The following is a 20716-nucleotide window of genomic DNA, read 5'->3' on the forward strand; positions in this document are numbered from 1 at the left end:
ATACCCAGTGCCTTGAGCTGGTGGAAGGGGATGGGGAGCAGAATGTGGCCCTCATAATCCACGAGGAAATGGTTGGTGACCTGCTACAGCACTTAGATGTATGTAAGTCCCGGGCTGGATGGGATCCACCCGAGGGTACTGAGAGAACTGGCAGAAGAGCTGACCAAGCTCTGTATCTGGCCGCCGGAGGGAGCTCCTGTTCTGGAAAAACAACAGGCTGGGCATTGAAACTGGTTGTGTGGGCTAAGAACATAATCTAAAACTAGAACTCCATTTGTCCCTACACAGAGATGGGGAGCAACCATCAGAACAGCTAAAGTCAAAGTGGCTTAGAGAAAAGTTCAGTGCAGTGCGGTGTTAGGGAAGGACATCAGTAGGTGAGCAAACCCAAGGAGGAGAGCTGGTACTGTCTGCAAGAGCAAGGAGGGCAGTGAGAAGCTGCTCCTCTCTTGGGGGTGCACGGAGGAACGTGGTGGGGGCAGCAGGCTGTTACCAGATGGGATCCATGAGTCAGGATGGGCCCCGCACAGCTGTCCCACTGCTGGGTGGGCGCTGCAGTGGTTCTGTGAGCCTGGCAGCTCAGAGCAACCTGCACTGACAAATTCCTGACTGCTGTTCTGCCCTGGCTGGACAACAAAGCCTTTCCTGTGTGCACCGGGGCATCTGTGCGTGCAGAAGTGACTGCACGGAACAGAGCTATGCCGAGCACTGCCTACTTGCACCTTTGGGGTGACTGAGTTCTTGGTGCTCAGGAAGCCTGAACTTCTCAGCTGTGGTTGGCTTCCACTTCCAGTTGGGCCTAAGCCTAGAGTGGGATTTCAAGCCCACTTTGTCTTGTCTTGGGGAATTGTGCAGACTGGTAAAGCATATAAAACCATGGCTGTGTCTGAGCACTGGGCAGGTTGCAAGAGACCAAGTCTTTCAGGCAGAGCTCTACGTGCGGTTGTGTCCAAGCAGAGCCCACCAGCAGCACTACGTCTGTGGGACAGCCAGGCTTTGTCAGCCTGTTGCTATGATGGTGACAAAGCCATAGGAATGGTTACAAAGATTTATTTCTGATTATATAAAAAAAAAAAATCAACAAGAACAACAAAAAAAACACAAACCTTTCTGCACATTTCCATGTCCCTGTTTTTACTCATTCAGACATGAAGGCACATCCTCCCAGCTGTCTGGCTTGGGGTGATGCAGGATTCAAATCCTAAAGCAGCAGAAAGCCTTGCTCACACAGCAAGTCCATCACCTGTGCACTGACACAGCCATGCACCTGAGAGCCAGAGGAGGCACTGGCTGTGGCAGAGGTGAGACTGGCCTAGGAACCACAGGAATGAGAAAGGCACTGCATATGGTTGCTGAAGAAGAGGCCTGGGAAGCTGCTTGCTCTGGTTGTTGCTTAGTCCCTACCCAAAGCCCCTTTGGGTAGTGGAAGGGGCCCTTTCAAGGCAGGTGGAAGTCCAGGTCAAGATCTGGCATTCGGGAAGGTCACTGGAGCTTGTGCATCAGCCAGAAAGACAGTGTAGGTTCTGGGTGATGCCTGGAGCTCCCCTGAATGGCTGGGCTGATTCTCCAGGGACAGGATAGTGGGGTCAGCTATATGGACTAGAGTGATATTCCTCACCTTCCCCATGCACATGAGAATAAAGTCCTGCAGTTGTCTGGACTCACTGGCCCAGTCCAGCCCAGGTCTGGTGGTAGAAAGATGCCCCAGATACAAGTGTCCTAACCTCGAGACTGCTCTAGCATCCGTCCCTGAGTAGTAGTGGGAAACCCTTAAGACATTCTCTTCCTGCTGCACTGCAGGGTCAGCAGTCCTCTTTTGTCCATCCCTACCTTTTCTGCTGCTTGAAAGCAAGGGGAAGGCAAAAAGGGGCAGCTTTCCCTCCAGGGCAGACGGCATTGGGTGTCAGAGGACAGTATCTCCAAGCACTTGCTGCAACCCAAGTAGTCAGACTTCAGCAGAAAGGATGGTGCTGGCTCCTGCAGACAAGGCCTGTCCTGTCCCTGCAGTTAGATTGCGCTGGACTTGCTGCGGCGGAGCAGGTAGACAGCAGTCACCAGAGCTGTCAGGGTGGTGACCACAAAAAGCAGGATGAGGATGACCCAGTAGTTGTACAGCATGCTTTTGTGGGAAGCAGGTTCCTCTGCTGGGATCATGTTGGTGAGGTTCAGCATGTAGCCAAGGGCCCAGCCGATGGAGGTTTCTCCTGCCTGTGGAAACAGCTTGGCATGACCACCCTACAGTCAACTCAGATCATTTTTTTTCTCGATATCCCAAAATATAAACCCCAAAACTGAGTCCCATCCTGCCCCTTTTCCCCAAGATCTTTCTTCACGCATTGCTTGGCTCTTTCTTGGTTTGGGATGATCGCTTTTGTAGTGCTTTCTGGCCTAGTGTCAAATGAATGCTATGGGATGGATATGTGCTCTGGTGTTACCCACCTTCTTCTGGAAGGCAATATTTGGGAAGGAATGGTTGTTGAAGTTGTACCCTCTGGTGGTGAGCAAATAAACGAACATGCTGGTAGCACAGTAATCTGACAGCCTCTTCTCCAGTTTAGGAGCCTTCTGGAGCAGCTGGATGGGATGCATGAAGAGAGAGAAAGGGGGTCAGGCCAGTATGTTCCAGGGTTTGTTTCTGCAGCCCGAAGCTCTAAGTAGCATCTGGCTGGCCAAGGCACTTCTCATACCCACCTGAACCTCTCCTGGTTCCATGTGGGAGCCATCACCAACCCTTTCCCTACTTCATGCTATGGGAAGGTGCCAGGACACCCAGCCCCCTCCAAGAGGTGCTCTCAGAGCCCAGGAGATGCCCCACATGAAGCACCCCTCTCCTTCCCACTGTGCCAGGGGAGCCCACCTCACTCCAGCTGGTGGCACAGATGGTCTCAGCAGCATCCTTCAGGTCTTTGGGCAAGTGCACAGGTCTCTCCATCACTGTCTGGATGAAGTCCACCGTGTAGAAGAAGGCAGAGAAGGCCTGAGGAATGGAAACACCTGTAGGACAGGCTGGGAGCAAACCCTTTCACCACAGAGAGCTGGTGTAACCTGTGGTGGGTGCAAGCAACCGCCCATGCAGAGATGGGGTTTGGCTTTGCTGACACATGACACTTGGGAGCCAGGGGACTGCTGCAGATCCTACAGCCAGACCACCACCCTGCTCCATGCTGGGACTTACGATGAAGTTTCCTGAAACCTCAGGCTGGAAAATGCCATCAAAGGAGCAGCGGGAGAAGGAGCAGGTGGTGAAGTTGAAGAGCTTGCTGATGTGCAGAGCACAGAGGCTCCCATTCCCAGTGCCAGCCATGGTGATGATGGTGTTGAGGGGAAGGCTGGGCCTCTCCTTCTCTGTGCAGGGGCTATCGTAGATGCTGCTCAATGACAGGCTCTTGCGGTAGCCTGTGGGCCAGCAGGGATTGGGGACAGTTGCTTGGTAGCTCTCAGCCTGCCGGAGGAGCAACACATGGGCCCCTGTGAGCTTTGCCATCACCCTGGCTCCCCTGTGCCACAGCAGCCCTGGCATCGCTTGTCTGGCTCTGGTTCCCACCAGGGAGATGCCGGCAAGCCTGGGATGCAAAGGACTACAGGATGCAGCAGTTGCCCCCGTCGTCTCGAGATGACTTAGGACATTTGGCACAGGCTGAATGCAGCACCTTATGGAGAAGGTGGGAGGAAGCCCTGGGACCATGGGAGAGGCTTAGGGGGCAAAAGCCAAGAGTTGGCTGGAAAATGTGTGCCCCCAGGGCTGTCCTGGAAAGCAGGGCTGGGAGAAGCCCACAGAGAAAGCATGAGTCCCAGCAACCCCAGGTTCTCTGCAAATCATCCCCTTCTCGCCCTGGCCCCCAAAGCTGAACCCAGGAGGTAATCACAGGTCCAAAGCAGTGCTTTGAAGGATCTGGGGTGCAGCACCTCCCACCCTGTATAAATGCTGGGGTGATGATAGCCAGCATCCCTGGGTGAGCACATGCCAGTACCTGGAGGAGCTTTGAGAGCAGCCTCTTGAGGACCTGGTCCCTTCCATAGCAGAGGAAGCTGTGGGTGTACACTTTGTATGGCTGGCCATACAGCTTCAGCATCACCTCATTTCTGGGGTCTTCAATGGTGTCCCTGGTTTCAAAGGTGATCTGTGTGGAAGCACCCCCGAAGTCCATGGCCCCCAGGGTCTTCTTCTTGGGCTGGATCCATTCCCCGAGCCACCCGCGCTGGGCAAAGAGACAGTAGCAGGTGCAGGAAGCAGTTAGCTGCAGGGCAGTCTGGCCACTGCAGCCAGCCCTGCTGGGCACCAAGCTCCTCTGCCCACCTTGATGAAGTTCTCCAGGAGGTAGTTTGCTGTGACCCAGCCGAACACCCCCTCCTCTTCCCCTGACAGGATCTTTGCTCCACGGAAATCGAAGGGGTATGACTTCAGCATGGCTGTCACTGTGCTGAGGACGGCGTTCGAGGCCTGGAGGTTTGCAATGCTGCAGGCAAGATGGAAACATGCAGCAGTGCAAGGGGCAGAGTTAGAGCTGTGTATCTCTCCGGCTCTGCCAGTGTGTGGGAGCTGACTGCAGGCAGGTGGGGAACTCTTACCCATGTACCTGCTGGGACATCCCCCAAAACCCAGCTAATTTCCTTGTCTCTGCTAGGGAAGGAGCCAGGAGGCAGAGGTGGAGGTGTGCTCTCTCTTTCTGGTGGCCAGGCAAATGGGGCAGGACTGTGTGCTCATGTGGATTTGGGGGATAATATCCTCATTGTGTCCAGTTGGGCTGGCAGTAAGTGCAAGGGGGCTTTGCTCCTAGCTAGCCAAAAAGAAGGGGTGGGTTATCCTGGAGCTGCCCCTCCAGACCTCCACTGCCCCTTTTCATCCCACATGGGGAGTACAGAGGGACATGCTGCCTGTGTCCTGAAGAGCGTCTCCTGCAGCATGGCATTCCCCAGCAGCTCTGCAAGGCACACGGAGCCACTGCCTTGGGGAATCTGGAGGCAGGGGGCAGCTTTGCCTGGCAAAGGGGTGACCTCACAGCCCTCCTTCACATCTTCCACCCCCACCATGGGTGGTGGGATGGAGGGGTGGTGAGGCAAGGCCTCCCCAGTAACATTTGAGGCCAAGCAGCTGGCACAGCCAGAGCCAACACTCACTTGAGCAGGCGCATGCCAGCCGTAGCGCCCAGGTAGAGCGGAGTCACCGCATGCTTCTCCTTGGGCACATCTCTCAGAGCCTGGTTCAGGCAGTGCTCTAAGCTTTTTCCAGCAGCTGGAGGGTCGGAGCTGTAGCTGGAGATGCCAGGACCTGTGGAGAGGGAAACTGCATTGCCCTGCAGCCGTGTGGGTGGTGGGAGGATGTTCAGTGAGCAGCTTTGCCCCTCCCAGGATGTTCAGCAGAGCTGAGGGTTGCTGTAGCTGTTCACACAGCTGTCCAAGTAGCCAGAGCTTAGCCACATCTCCTCTGCCCATGCTGCATCCCTCACTTGGTGGCAGTTTGGAAAAGGTTGGATAAATGGATAGTGGAAAACCACCCCTTGCTCCTTGCTGGGCTAGGCAGTGAGCCTGAATTGTGTTCTGGAGGTTTGATGCATGGCAGGAAAATACAAACTGCCACCACCCTTACAGCGCATTTCCCTTGGGGGAATGGGGGGGGGGAGGATTGGGAACAGAGTCAGACCCCTTTTAACACCTCACTGCCCCTGGTGAAAGCACAGGGAGGGCAGTCAGGCCATGTGGACAGCCATGGTCACTTGCCAGCGAGGGGATGTGCCACCCAGGGGGCTGGGACAGCCCTTACCCTCCACGTCACACATGCTGTGCTCGCTGACCACCCCAGTGTCATTCTCCTTGTCTGCAGGCCACTTGTAGATGAACATAGCGGTGTGGGAGGACCCGGCGTCCAGCACGATGCCATACTGCAGGTGGAGAGGCAGGAATCAGGCCCAGAGGGTGGGAGCCCCTCTGGCTGCCCCGGCCGCCTCCAGGGAAGTTACTGCAGCTGAGTCCCACCATCCTCAGCCAGCTCCTCTGGGCAGTGGAGGAGCATCCTCTCTTGGGGTGAGCACTGTGTGAGTGAGGTCTTGCCTGTCCATACCAGGGTCTTGCCTGGCCTCGGATGTTACTGGGAGCGGAGCGCTCTGCCCAGCCAGAGGGACACCGCTGCCCTGGGATGCTGCTCAGCACACCAAGGGGACTTGCTCTTTGGGCATAGGGACCCCCTCGCCTCGTTGAGCACGGGCCGGGAGGTGCTGCCTCCTGCTCCCACCCCCACGGCACTGCTCCTCGTGGCAGGCAGCTGTGTTGAGCTGTGGCCCCTCAGGCCAGCAGGGAGGACACCTGAGGGCGGCCGCCTGGGGACGCAGCGCTCCAAAGAAGGGCAGCCAGCCACCTCATCCCTCCCTGCCCTTGTAAGGCTTGCCCATTCTGCGGCTATAAATAACCCCTGCTCCCTCCTGCCAAACACAGTTACCCAGCTCCTGGGGAGAAGCTGCCCTGTGCCACGCCACTGGCAGCCCCCAGGCCCCAGACCCCTTTGCCTCACTCAGCTGTCCATGGCCACGGGGCTGCCTGCCTGGGCCTCTTCACACTGTGGCCAGAGCTGCTTTTCTGCTGGAGAGGAGGCTGCTAGCTTGGGGCTGAACACAAGATGGTTCAGTGCTGCCCCAGCTGACCACCTCTCCGGACTGAAACGACCTCAGACTTAAGCCTGGCCTAAACAATGGCTTTACCTGCACCCCATAAATCCCTGCCAAGCACCCACATGGACTCTTGGGCAGGGGCAGGCTGCTCTTCTCCCAGCCCAATGCCCTCGAGCCGCCCTGGCCCTGCCTGGTTGGGTCCCACGGGGACAGACAACCAGCTGGGCCTGTGGGGCCATCATCTGGCTCTGAGCCACTGCCCCATCGCTGCCTGTCCTTGTCCTCAACCAGCTGCAGAGTGGGCTCCAGGTCAGGTGGCTGCAGGGTTCAGTTTTGGGTAGCTTACTTTTAGCTTGTCAGAAGAAGCAGGAATGAAGTGTTGGGGCATGGGAAAGGTCACCTGAGGTTCCCCTCTCAGAAGCAACCCCCATTTCCATGTGAACAGATGGCCCCACAACAGACAGTGCCTCCCTGCTCCCCTGGGAACCATTTTCAACATGTGACCCCCCTGGTGTCACAGTCTCGCCCGTCTCCCATTAACAGGCAGGGCTTTGCTTCGTGCCCTTGGACAAAAAAGCCAAGAGAGTCCCCCTCTGCGGCCAGGAAGAAGGGGGAATTGGGGCCAGTGTGCTGAGGCAACCCCTGAGTGATATTATGATTAGCTGGATGACAGATCTTCGCCAAAGGGGAAAGCACCAACAGTTCACCCTCAGCCCCCAGGGCTGAGCAGAGCTGGGGGCTTGTGCTGCCCCTGCATCACCAACTCTGGGGTGATACAGGGGGAGGCTGCAGCCTGCCAAGGGGATGGGCTGGAAACAGGGGTAGCTGAGGAGCAGCAGGGGCTAAGAAGTGCTGAAGCAGGAGGCTGAGAGGATAAGTGCTGAGCACTCAGCGCTGGGGATGCCTGGTGCCACAAACAAGGGATGTGAACAGCCCAGTGGGAGCAGCTCTGGGGACACGACACTGACCACAAAGCAGGGACAGACATGGCCACACCAGCTCGGACACATGGCCGTACTCAGGGTGGGCAGAGGAGGCTCCACATGCCTGTGGCATGTGGGGAAATGTCCCGTGACAAAGCACTGGTGTGGGGTTGGCTGCTTCCAGCTCCTGGAGAGCTGTGGTGGTGGGTGCACGTGTGGGGGGTGCAGACGTGCACGTAGATGTACGTGTGTGGGCATGCTGGTGTATGGCTGTACATATGTGGGGGTACGTGTGCATGCAAGAGGGTGGATGCACACAAGCGTGCAGGCGTGAGTCTGTGTGCACATGGGTGCCGGTTTGTATGCACGTGTGTGCATTTAGGGGTGTGTGTGTGAATGTGTGTTCGCATGTACGTGTGTACATGTACATGTACAGGCACGTGTGGGTGTGTGTGCCTGGGACAGCTGTGCTGCCTGCTCAGACCCACAGTAAGCCAAGCACACTCAGTAGGGTCTTGCAGCCCTGACCCCATGCTCCCCCCGGGGCATGCGCCGAGCTCTGTGGGGTGAGTGGGGCTGCCCCCCAACCCCAGAGCTGACTCCCGCCCACACACCTCCACTAAGCTTCCTGTTGTGTATGCAGGTTTCCTCTGTAGCTGCCAAGGCAGCAGCTGGGGAGTGGCATTGCCTGAGGGCATGCGTTTCCTTCTAGAATCCACAACTCCCATTTCAGTGTATCACCAGTCCGGCTACGGCCTGGAGCAGCTTCCCTGGGGGATGTGTCAGATTTGGGCCACACTGCCGGGCATCTTGCAGAACCAGAACCAGTTGCCCCAAGCAGGCATGTCCCTCTGCCATGTGCTCTAAGCGCCTCTTAGTGTCCTCTTGGACCCCAGCGTTCTTGTGGGGCAGAACCCATTGCTGTGAGGTGTGGGGTGAAGACGGGCAGCAGCCCAAGGAGTTGTGGGTGAGGGACCCGTGGGGACATGGGTGCCACAGGCAGCAGCATTGGGATCCAGGTGAGGTAACAACGAGTGGCAACACAAAGTGCTGGAGAGAGGTTGGCCCCAGGAGCTGGGCCCAGGACTGCTGAAGGGAGCTCCCGGCACAGACAGTTGCTCCGTCATGTCCTGCACCCTGGCTGCCCCTGCACAAGAGGAACCACGGCCTCTGCATGGCATGTGGCGGGAGCCAGGCTGCCTCGGGAAGTGCTGTGTGCCAGCCCTTCCTGACCCCGTTCCTGGCCTCCACAGGACTCTGCATCCCAGCCTGTCCTTGCGGAGGGGCCGTCCTCCCTGGCAGTGGTGGCTTGGCCAGCACTGCCTGCCTGGACCAGCAGCTGAGTGGCAGTGAGCAGGAGTGGAAGGCCATGTGTGCACACGTGTGTATGAAGGGGCAGAGGCCAGACCCAGGTGGCTGAAAGGGTCCCAGAGATAAAGCAGATGCCACGTCCCCTCCTGCAGAGCCGGGGTACGCACGTTCCTCCAGCATCTGAATGGCAGCTAGGGACAAGGTCTGCCGCCCACAGCAGGGCTGTGTTGGTGCCAGCACCAGCCCCTGTCCCTGTCACAGCCCCTACCCGGGCCACATGCACCTTGCAGGGCCTGGGGGTAGCCGGGGGTGCAGGGAGCTCAGAAACCCAGCCCAGTGCTCTCCCGAAATGAGCACCAGGGTGAGCTCTTGGCTCCTTTGCCCCTTTGGCCCCTTTGTGGGGTACGTGGCTGTCACCAGTGCAGCCAGCACGAGCTGCTGTGCAGGCACAGAGAGGCTCATGGCAGCACTGGGAGCCTCAGGCGGGTCACGTACAGGGCTCTGCACACGGCAAGCCTCTGGAGAAAGAAGCACCACCAAAAGCCCATCTCATTAGTGATTTGCAGTGTAAGTGCTGCCTCAGCTCTTTAGCCAAGGTGTCCTGCGCCTGCCAACAAGCTGGCTGAACACAAGGACTGGAGGGAACAATGATGTCCTGGCATTCTCCTGTGCTGGTGCCTGGCTTCCATCACCCTTCTCACTGGCCCTGTCCTGCTTGGCTGTCAGAGTCACAGGGCTTGGCAGGCTTCACACGCATGTCTACAGCCCTGTCCCCAGCCTGTGGGAGTCCCACGACACCAGCATCTCCTGGCAGCATAGGAAGAGACAATTTTTCTATCTATAGGACCCACCAGCCTGACTCCAGTGATGCTGCAGGACTGGGGACAGTCCCAGCACAGCCCCACATGGGGACAGTGGCCCTGTGTGGCCCGTGGGCTCTGCCCTCCTTAGCCACAGCCAGGGCAGCTCAGTCCCCACGGAGAGGACACAGTGTCGATGTCCTCAAAGGCCACAGGGCAAAACCGCGGGTAGGGCTTGGGGTTCCTATCAAATGTGTGGCTTCGCCCAATGGACAAGCACAGCACAGCTCCAAAGGCTGCCCAGAAATGTCCCACACCCCTGGGGGAGGCAGGGAGGGGTGCTGAGAACAGCCCAGTTCACTGCAGCTGGTATCGGGCCCCAAGGCCATGCTTCATGGCCCAAGTTCCCCATCCCTCCCCACCCACGGGCTCTCTGGGCTGTCCCACAGTACAGCGTGGGCTCAGCTTGGCCCCACAATGGAGCCCACCTCCCTTGAGGGTGCTGCTGGTTATGGCAGGTCTCCTGCCACAGGAACCCGAGCTCTCCCCAGGATGGCTCACAGGGAACAAACCTGACAGGCTTTATAAAAGCCAGTGAAGAGATTTGCCAAAAGAAGGGAAAAAAAAAAAAAGAGGAAGGTTTGCAAAAGGAAAGAAAACAGCTCAGAGCTGTAAGGCTGTGGTGCCATAAGCTCAGTTGTGTACCCAGAAGGGAAGGAGAAGACCGAGGTCCCTCTGGCAGCAGAATAAATAATCTGGGGTATTTTTAGGGCTATATTCCAAGCAAAGGAGCTAGAAGGAGAGGAGGTAGAGCTGTGGGTCAGCCTTAGCTCCTAAGTGAACTGAGCTGTCACCCAGAAGCTGTTGCTAATGTGGACCAAGCCAGCAAGGACAGTGATGTCCTGCCCAGGGTGGGAGGGGAGGATGGGCCCACAGTCCCCCCCAGCCAAAAAGGAGCAGGACTGATCACAATCATGGCTTAACTCTGGCTGCCACCCTAAACTGAGCAGGACAAACCAGCAAACAGGGCCTGATCCTTGTGCTGATCCCGAGGCTAGCAGGATTCCACAGGATCCACCCACTCATGCATCTTCACCCCACGCAAGCCCTGGCACAAGCAGAGGTGCAGCCAGCTCCTGAACACAGCCCAAGGCAGGGGAGCTACTGGGTAGTTGCAGGGCTGGAGTATCTCTGGTTTGCTGCCTCTGCCCCTCCTTCTGCCTCTTAAGGGCTGGGGACATTGCTCCAGGCTCCCCATTGCCACAGGGTTGGCTGGCCGCACAGGGGCTCTAGTGGAGGCCAGCCAGGCACATGCCACAGCCCCGCATGGCACCTGCAGCTGGAGCTGGCCCCTTGACTCCCTGACCAGGGAGGGCAGAAGGAGAGCAGGGGCATGTAATGTACCCCAAAGCAGCATTAAGCTGGAGGGCTGTCTCCTCTGGGGAGAAGGGACAGAGATTGGGGCTGCCCCCCCATGCTGAAATGGCTGTTGGTGATGGGTGAGCAGCAGCACAAGGGTTGGGACAAATCTTGCAGCTCACCAGCATCCAGGCCAGAGCCCTGGGCTGGCCGGGGCTGCCAAGTGAGTCCAAAACAAGCACTTCACCCTGTGTTGGTGCGTTTTGGGCTGAGTTAGAATAAGACAAATCTTTGCATCCCCAAAACAGCCCTGAGCTTTGTGTAGAACTACCTCCCTCCATGCCTGCCCAGCAGCATCCCCCCAGGAAAAAGCACCATGGTGCCAACCCTGCTGCACTTGCTCCATCCAGGAACGGGGCAAAACCCCAGGTCTCTGGGCTGGGCCGCTTAGCCTCAGGCACATCTGTGCAACCCCAAACTGCAGTGCTGCATGAACACAGCTGGCTTAAAGCTCCAGATAGGAATCAACTGCAGGAGGATAAAAGGTTTCCCAGAATGACCAAAGCACTGCAAATACAGACAGGTCTCAGCAACAGTAGTTGTAATTCCCCTGTGTCCAAAGAGACATAATCAGCTTGGAAACCAACTATGAGCACAGCCCCTAACTGCCACAGCACGTGGAAATGAGTGGCAAAGAAAGGTGTTATAGGAAAAGAGTTAATTATTAGTGATTATACTAACAACCAGGGAGTATCATCCTGGCTAAGCCAGTTCATTTTCTCAACCTGATGTTCATTACATCTGACAAATCTGGAGAGAAGGCAACACATCTGGCAGTCAGAAAGTTTCCAAGCAAATTGGTCAGGATGAGAAAGAGGGGGTTGTGGATGAACCACTTTCCAGGACAAGAGCCTGCTCCCCATGGAATAGCCGTCTGTCACTGAAAGAAACAAGACCCTTTTAAAACAAAATACTTGCGCAGCAGGAGTCAATCAGAGGACTTTGGCAACAAGAAATTGTTCGGGAGCTTCCTTCGGTGCCTGAATGTCAAATTAAAAAAAAAAACAAACAAAAAACACAGAACAAGAAAACAACAAACACCAGCGCATTTCCATGGGCAAGCGCCTTTCTTGCCCTGCAGTGCCAGCTAAGGCAATGCAGCTGCAGCCCAGCAGCGCCCGGGGCGCCCATCCCCAGAAGCCCGGCCGGGGGCACCGCACCCCGGGCCCTGCTCTGCTGCGCTCCGAAGGCTCCTCCGAGGCGAACGAGGGCAGGCGGCAGGGCGCGGCCGCGCCGCGGTGTCCCCCGCAGCCCCCCGGGCTCTCTGGCCGGGCTCGGGGACCGCCGGCTCCGAGGGTCTCTGCCGGCGCCGGGGAGCCCCCGCACCCCGGAGCCTCTCCGCCACCCGGAGCCCCCAGAGCCGGGTGCCCTCCCTGGCGCTCGGGGCCCCCGAGGCCCCCGGCCCCCGTAGCCCAGACGCCACCGGTGCCCCGCGTCCCCGTCCCCTCCGCACCCGCACCCGCCGCCGCTCACCTTGAAGCCCGGCGGGCCGCGCGCGTCCCCGGAGCCGAGGCAGAGCAGGAGGATGCCCAGGAGGCAGCCGAGGGCGAGCAGCAGCAGGACGGCGGCCACCCGGCGGGCCATGGCGGGGCCGGGAGGGCGCTGCCGCTCCTCGGCGGCGGCGGGGGCAGGTGAGCGGCTCTGCGGTGGCTGCGGCGGCTCCTGCTCCTCCTCCCCTTCCCCGTCCCCGTCCCCTTCCCCCTCCTCCTCCTCCTTCTCCTCCTCCTCCTCGCCCGCCTTTCTCGGCTGAGTCACCGCCGCCCCGGCCCACCCGGGCGGGCCACGGGCCCCGTCGGGCAGCGGGGAGCCGGCACCGGTCCATGCCCCTGCCCCTGCCCCTGCCCCGGGCTCGGCCCCGTCCCCCCCAACCTTGGGCACGGCCCCTGAGCCAGGACTCGGCCCCCGGGCACCAACTCCTCAACTCCTGTCCCAGGCTCTCAGCCCGGTCCTGGCCCCCGTCTTGGGCATCGCCCCTGCTGCGGGGCTCAGCGCCGCCCTGCCCGCTCCCCCGGGTACTACCCCTTGTCTCAGGGCTCAGTTCCAGTTTCTTGCTGCCCCAGACGTTGTCCTTAAGCCATCCTGGGCGCCCCTTGCACCACCCAGGCTGCGGGACTCAGCCCCTCCTGTCCCCAGCTCCGGCATCACCCCTGCCACAGCCACGCTCTGGGAAAGTGAGGGCCTGGCAGGGCTGGGGACCCTGAGCCCTGGGGCAGGGAGTGGGGGGCTCCCATCTGCCTCAGGCCAGAGGCCCTCCAGCACAGGGCACCCCAGCGGGTTTGGTAGGAGGCGAGCAACAGAAAAGCTCTGAGAAGAAGTCTCACCTACCAGCTGTTATAAATATATTACTGCTTTTAATCATTACAAAGAGTTTATGACAGCTATGAGGAGTACAGACATATATTGAGATAGTTTTTAATATGGTCACAAGTGAATAATGAAATGCATTTCCACATGGAGCACTGAGCCAAGGGAGGCTGGGCCCCTGGCTCTGAAAGGGACATTTTGAGCTTGCTTACACAGAGGGATAAAACATTGAACAAAATAATAAACAAGGAGATATCACCAAGGAGAGCAGTCTGAAGGAGAACATGGCTTCCAGCCCAGTTGAGTTGCAAGCAGAAGGGTCACACTTTAGCTCCTCACAGGCAGCCTCACTTAATTTTTTTTCTTAAGCAAGCCACTTTTCACAGTTGCCCTGCACACAGCACATATTGCACCAGCACTTGGGTTTCTTAAGCGCTTCCTGACCATTGCTGTGGCATCAGGCTTTTAGAGAGGGCCTTGCCTTTGCCAAGGGCTGTGGTCTGCGTGCCCTTGGCCACCACTCCCCTGCACATCACGGAGGCTCTGCTGCTGCAAGGCAATCCACCGGGGATGAGACCATTGTCCTCCCTCTGAGACAGTGATCTTTCCTGGGCTTTTCTCTCTGGGAGCATGCAGCTGGGCACAAGCTGAGACCTCCACCTGCAGCTTGCTGTGGTCAAAACAGGGGGGCTCTCTCCTGCCCCAAAAGCAGGGCTGCAAGCCCCTTGTACAGTGAGAATGGAGGAGATCATCACCCCATGTATCAGCCCTGCTCTGCTCGGTGCAGCCAGAAGTGACCAGCAGCAGGGCTGGGGAAGTAAAAGGTTAAATAAGGGCACAGAGAGGCTGGTGCCCACTGACAGCAGCGCATGGCTTTCTCCTCTGTGTTTAACTGGTGAGTGTTTGCAGGTGTGTCCAACTCCTCGCTGTAAGTATTTAGCCTCTAGAAAACCTGTATCAATGAACACCAAGACATTCATGTACAGATTTATGTGGAAAAAAAAAAAAATCCCTTTTTCTTTAAGTCTGCTGCTTATACCAGAGAAGACCAGAGTCTTGGGTCTGAGGTTTAGCGGAGTACCATTTTCTCTGCCTTCCTGCATCACTGATGACTTTATAGGCTCTTCTCAATTTTCCACGGGGAAATATCTGACTGTTCCTGACTCTTCTTGCCATCCCTCTCACCCACATAGTGTTTCTGAGGTGCACACCTGCAATTGTCACAGGTGCAACTACACCAGGGATTAACACGGAAGCAAAAATATCTTCTCTAGACACTCTTAATCCTTTTCCCAATAGCTGCCAAGACTCACATTTATCGTTTTGACTGAATAAGCAGTGAGAAGATGTCTTCTGAGGCTGTTTGAAGAGGAATCAAGCTCTCCTCTGATTAGCATTGAGCAAGGATGGCTCTGGAATAGCTTTGTGGTGGTAGGGATGGTCCCTTGCTCTTCGTCCTTATTTTGCTTTCAGAGACATGGGGACATATCTGCCTTTCTGTCAGCTCAGTGCTGTGGGATCCTCCTACAAATCTCTGCACGTGGCTGGATTAATACCTTGGCCATGTGCAATGTCAGCCATCCTGTTCCCAGGTTGCCCATATGTGGTGTGGAGCAGGGGCTTTCTCACTGCAGGAAGGTTGCTCCCCCTGGCCTTCTCTGCACAAAGTCACGTTTGCTACCCTTTGTTTACCATGCCCCAATGGGCAGGGAGCTCCTTGGGCATTTGCTGCTGATTCTTGATGCCTTGTTTCTCTGTCCCTTGGGCTGGCCCTGCTTTCCCACCCAGGGAACTCCAGGGTGAAGAACTGCTGAGGCATTTCAGCATGGCTGTGCATGAATCGCCTTTCCACTGCACCACTGCTCACACAGCAGCTCCATGGCCCTTGGTGGTGCCTTCAGGCATGCCCCCAGCACAGCCCAAACCCAAAACACAGACTAATATCCCAGGACACTGAACTTCCAGCACATACAGGGAGGCACTGGTCACTGGGATATGCTTGTGGGCTAGATGCACTCCCAGCCACGCAAAAGGAATCACAGACATGTGAGCCCAGCAGTAGCCAGAGAAACATCTCAGCGATGCTGCACCTACATGTGGTGCAAAACGGTGCTGCTGCATGCAAGGTCAGCCGTGGTGCCCCAGCAGCCAGGCGAGGTGCAGCCACTGGCTGCTTTGGCCCCAGAGGGAGGTCTCCTGTGAGTGGCCATGTCTCATCCTGCCCCCTTCACCAGGGCTATCACTGGGAAGGGCAGTGGGGCTGTGCCTCTGCCTGCAACCCAGCCATACCCACAGGGAGGACCCAGCACCTGCACTGAAGTGGGTATCCCATATGGGCTGTCTGTGCCAAGGAGTATAAAATTAGCTCCAGGCATGAATGAATTTAGCAGGAAAAAGAAAGGAAGGGACAGGGAGGGTTTTCTCATCAACGGAGGATGGAGCGGAGGATTTCCTGATGCCATGAGAAGAAGAGAGCTCAGCTTCATTTGACTGAGAAAATCAAGGACACATGGGTTTGGATGCCAGCAATGCAAGTGCTCCAATGGCACAGATGTCACCTCTGCAGGGCTCCAGATTATGAGGTAAAGGACCTGCCTGAGCAAGCAGGTTCACTGTGTAAGTGACCATGCAGGGAGCCAGCCTGCTGCAGCCTGATCACCCTGCCTCTCTGCTGCTCTGCCACCCTGCTGCCCTGCCACCTCTGGGCACCCTACAACACTCCTACATGTCCTTGCGCTGTGCAGCAAGGCAAGGGCAGAGGTCTTGGGGCCCCATGTCCCAGCAGACATCAAGGCTGTCCAGCACCTCTGGAGCCCCCCTGTCATCACACCACTGGTGCCTTGCCTGCAGGAGCTCAGTACTTGGGCATGCAAGTACTTCCCAGCAGCTGTGCCCAGGCAGGCAAGTACTCCACTCAGCACCCAGCTGCAGCCTGGAGGCACTGCCAACCCTAGACAGGGGCATAGAAAGGGGATCCATGGAGGAAGATGCTGTCCCTGCTCTCTGCACATCACATCATCATTATAACTGTTCCCAAAGGAGCTGACCATGGCCCCCAGCCCACTGGGCTCAGAAGACATGCAGCAGCTGAGAAGCCTATTGGATGGCCAGATAAAAGGGGGACACTCCCCCCAGCACCATCCTGCCTTGAGAGCCCCCAGTGACAGAGGCACAAGATGAAATTTCAAGGGCCAATTCTCCTGCTTTCATAGCACTGGGGACAGAGACCCTCAGCATGACCAGACATGTATGGTATTCTAAAATATCTATATAATGAATCAGATACAGGTCCAGAGCTTGCTGTGGGACAGCAATAAGGTCCCCATGAGTTAATGCAAATTCTGCATACTTGCAGCCTGTATATAGGGTGCCACCTTCATTACAGGGCCTCTGCAGAGAAGGAGCAGGCATCTCTGTGAGATGTCACGTACTACAGGGGTCCCTTTGCTTACCAGCAAGCCCAGAGGAACAGCCAGATGACACAGGCAAAGAGAGGGCCAGACCCAGAGCCCCAGCTCTGCCTTTACTCACCCCATATCTGGGTCAACAGTGAGTGCTTGGTCCCAGGTAAATCTGAATTAGGACTTGGCACCAGCATGCCTGGGGCATCTGCAGGCTCTTGAAATATATTGCTATATTACCAGCAGCTGCCAGGCTGAGGCACTAGGCATCGTTTCCCAAGGAAAAACAGGTCTTGGTGCAGCCCTGTCCCAGCTGTGCAACAAAGCCTGTTCTCACCCTGAGGGACTTGCAGCCAAAATACTCACTAGGGACAAAGCAGCAGGAGGGGAACAAAGATGAGAAGTCTCACCCAAAAAATCTCAGGATTGCTGGTTTCCCAGACAAAGGAAATAAGTTTTTCTAATCCACCTGTTCCAACAAAAGCATCTGACACAGGGCCACCTGGGAGACTGCTGGCCAGGCCGAGTAAGTGATGAGTGGAAAAACTGGAAGGAAAGAAAGGGACTCGCTGAGAGTCCCTCCCAGACAGAGAATGGAGTGCTGGCCCTGGGAATCGGTGTCTGTGGGTGGGGCTGCTTGCTGCTCGGGGCTGGGCTTCTCAACATCTTCACTGAACAGAAAAGAGATGACAGCACATCTGGGAGCACTGGTGAGTGGCTCTGCAACTCCATATGTGGTTGGGAAATAACAGGAAGAAGGGGATGTGCTTGGAGTCACTGCAACAGACCTCGGTCCAAAGAGAGGGATAAGCGATGGGTTTTTCTGTTCCCATGCGCAAGTTTCTCAGCTGAGAGCAAATGCAGGGGCGATGCATCTGGGAGCACTCAATAATCTTGGGGTAAGGATGAGCTGGGATAAGATGAGCCACCATAAGATCAGCCATGCTTAGCCATGAGCAATGCTGAAGCAACCTCATGACACACTCAAGAGCCGCTACAGCAAAACATTGATCTCAGACCAGATGAGAGGTCCCAGTCTGCTCCTGAGGGAGCAGGGGAGGGCAGTGGGGTGCCTCAGATACTCTACAGACATACTTGGAGTGAGAACAGTAGGAAGGGAGAAGGGCTGGTTAGAGACCAGCACAGCCTTCACAGTAGGCAGCAACACATTTGGGATGGCAGGATCCTGCAAAGCTGTCCTAGCAGGAGCACCGCCCCTCTCTGCAACATGGGCAGCTCTCAAGCGGTACGTTGAAGGGAGGTAATGGCAGGAGCTCACTCCTTGGTCATGGGCTCAAAGGGCCCAAAGGGCCATGTGTTTTGGCCCATGGGAAAAGGAATCCCCCAGTATCACTCTTAGTCCCAAAACCAATACAAGAACCAGTCCCCAAACCAATCACAAGAACTAATCCCAATCCCAAAAACAAAACCAAGCCCAGTCCTGCCTGGGAGCAGTGTGGAGCCACATCCAGCTCAGAGTAGCTGCAGCCTTCTCCCAGTCCCAGGGCCACATACTGCCCAGCCAAGATCTGTGGGTCTGGGGTCAGGACCAGCACTGACCCAACAGTGGGGACTCAGCTGAGGAAACAGGTATATTTTTTGGAGAGTTCAGGCCAGTATGGGCCAACCACCCAGCAAGCCCAAAGCCTTTCCTCAGGGATCTCTGGGCACTTTGAATTCTGCATGAACTGAAGGATTTGGGCATCTGGGCTTCATAAACTGCTGGTGCTGAACTACTCCACAGTGTCTCTTTTCCTTGCATGTAGGAGTCCAAAATTACAGGCAGTACTGTAAAAACTGCAGGCAGCCTGAGGTCTGCGCTGCTGGGGGGATGAATCCCTCAAGCCAGCAGAGATGTTTGCCTAGGGTGCATCTTCTCACATCCCCACCTGCACTGATTCACCAACACAGCAAGAGCCATACTAGGGCTGCCCGGGAAGATTTGGGGAATGCCCACACTAGCCTCCAGCACTGAGCAAGCCCACTGTGCACAAATGCAAGGCTTTTTTTTGAGTTGTTGTTGTTCAATCTGTGGGCAATAAGGCTGCAAGTTCATCTATTTTCCATTGGTACAGGAGAAAAATAAAGGGGTGCAACAAAACAAAGTGAAAATGAGGGCAGCTCCCACTGAGCCAGTGTCTTTTACACTCAGCAGGTGGGAGTTCACCCTGATGCACTTGAGCTTCGAGCCCAAAGATTTTCCTCTTACGGTCACTGAAGCACTCAGGGACTGGAACAATAGCCATGTATCCAAGGCTATAATCTCCCTCCTGGCAAAGATGCCTGCCTGGAAGCGAAGATCAAACCCAAGCAAAAGTCTCCATTCTTGCCTTCCTTTCTAAAACCTTTTTTCTCTCATTTCCCAGCCCAGTGTTTGGCCAGCGCTGGACTGGGGGCTCCTGCAGGCAGGTTCCTGGCTGGGGTAGCAGTTCCCCTGGTGCTAAAACAGACAGCAAATGGGTGTGCTTCTCCAGGAAGGTGTTGCCAGTTGTCCAGAAAGCAGGCTGCCTTGCTGAGAGCCCTCTGATGCCCAGGACAAACTCCCCATGGACTGGTTGCCCTCTCATGCTGGCAGATCCAGGGCTGCAGGATAAGGGTGCTGCCAGTGCCTTGCGAGCCTTTCTGCAGCTCATGGTATGAGGCTGCGGATCCCAGAGGGGGGGCTGGGGACTGGGGGCAGAGCATCCTTCCCCTGCAACGTGGCCCCAGCGCAGGCACGTGCAGGGCTCTGGGCAGCACAAGCGCTAACAGACCTCAGCACCTCCTCTTCTGCATCCCCATGCCCTGGCAGGGCTCCTGAAGGAGCACCCTGCAGCAGGATGAAAGAAACCCCCCCAGGTCTCTCCTCTCCCTCAGAACAGCATTCCCCCTTCACATCCAAAGCCATGGCAGGTTTTGAATGGCAGCTGAGTGGCTCTTGGTGGCCACAGCACCCTGGAGACAGATCAACTCAGCCCATGCCTGTCCGGGGGAGTGTTGCCATCCCCCCACACCACAGTGCCCAGCTCACCTGTCCCCAAACTTGTGTGGGCAGGAGGAAAGCACACAAAATGAAGGAAAGGAGCACTGGCATGGACCTGTGGGACTGAGCAGGAGCCACAGGCCCACGGTCAAGGCTGAGCAGAGAGGTGCCAGCTGCTCCCTGTCCTGAGGTGCTGCACAGCCAGTGCCAGTGCGCAGCTGGGTCTGCAGCGGCTGAACCCTTGTGCTGAGTCAGGGGGCACAGGGCTTGCTGCAGCCTGTGGCCCATCATAATGTCTGTGGCCTCGTAGAGGGCCACAGAGGGATGGGGTTCCTGGTAGGCCACTCTGCTGGGATGCCAAAAACCCCAGATGCCTGTGGCACTGCCTCCCCCGCCAGGGTGAGCACTGCCAACCACTTTCTCCCCAAACCCACCCCACTTTCTGACCTAAAGGGGTCTCTTGCTCCACAGTTATCTACATCCAACACAGTTCCAGGAAAAATTTTCTACCATTGCTGTTGCCCACAACACAGACACACCCTCTGCTCTGAGATTCCTTTGATTTCCTACAGGTGTTAGGGACAAAACTAACATTTTATTGAAGGATGGTGAGCACCGGGAGGGCCCTGCACACCCACCACCCTCCTGCAGTTTCATAGCAGCCAGGTCAGGAGGTAGGAGCCCCCTGTGAGCGTGTCAGCCACTTTCCTTTAAAGGCCCTGCAGCTGTCTGGCATCATGCTCCAGGTGTGGTTCTGCTCCAGCCCCCCTTTTCTGGGCTCATGGAGGAGAAGCAGGAAGGTGCCAGCCCAGCACAGTCCCATTTTGGACCACCACTGGAAAAATTATTTTGCTTCTCTCTGATGCCTGCAGTGGGTTTTGGAGACCACCAGCATTCCATAGACGGTTCCTGCCTGTCAGATGCAGGAACCACCAGTGTGCAGTGCTGTTACTGGAGAAGCTGTTCTGTCCCTGGCGGCTGCTTGTTAGAATTT

The 20716-nt window shown here is 56.6% G+C and overlaps 1 protein-coding gene across 1 annotated transcript; it reads right to left on the reverse strand.

Moving 5' to 3' along the window:
* Positions 1 to 1034: 1034 nt before the first annotated feature.
* Positions 1035 to 12776, reverse strand: ENTPD2 (ectonucleoside triphosphate diphosphohydrolase 2). The gene is made up of 9 exons (XM_080562182.1): positions 12529 to 12776; positions 5762 to 5879; positions 5119 to 5269; positions 4298 to 4457; positions 3972 to 4199; positions 3176 to 3442; positions 2858 to 2977; positions 2440 to 2574; positions 1035 to 2208 (listed from the first exon to the last, which is right to left on the reverse strand). Exons 1-9 carry the CDS (start codon positions 12637 to 12639, stop codon positions 2008 to 2010), a joined length of 1491 nt encoding a protein of 496 aa, XP_080418308.1. The 5' UTR covers positions 12640 to 12776; the 3' UTR covers positions 1035 to 2007.
* Positions 12777 to 20716: the final 7940 nt, after the last annotated feature.

This window comes from Anser brachyrhynchus, assembly GCF_964034855.1.
Source record: "Anser brachyrhynchus genome assembly, chromosome: 19".
In the NCBI taxonomy this organism is placed as follows: Eukaryota; Metazoa; Chordata; class Aves; order Anseriformes; family Anatidae; genus Anser; species Anser brachyrhynchus.

Excerpts from the sequence above, each read along its gene's own strand:
- ENTPD2 (XM_080562182.1), bottom strand. The coding sequence starts at position 12,639 with ATGGCCCGCCGGGTGGCCGCCGTCCTGCTGCTGCTCGCCCTCGGCTGC. Across the intron at positions 4,200-4,297 it reads TCCTGGAGAACTTCATCAAG|CGCGGGTGGCTCGGGGAATG; the intron begins GTGGGCAGAGGA and ends CTCTTTGCCCAG. Across the intron at positions 2,209-2,439 it reads ATATTGCCTTCCAGAAGAAG|GCAGGAGAAACCTCCATCGG; the intron begins GTGGGTAACACC and ends CTGTTTCCACAG.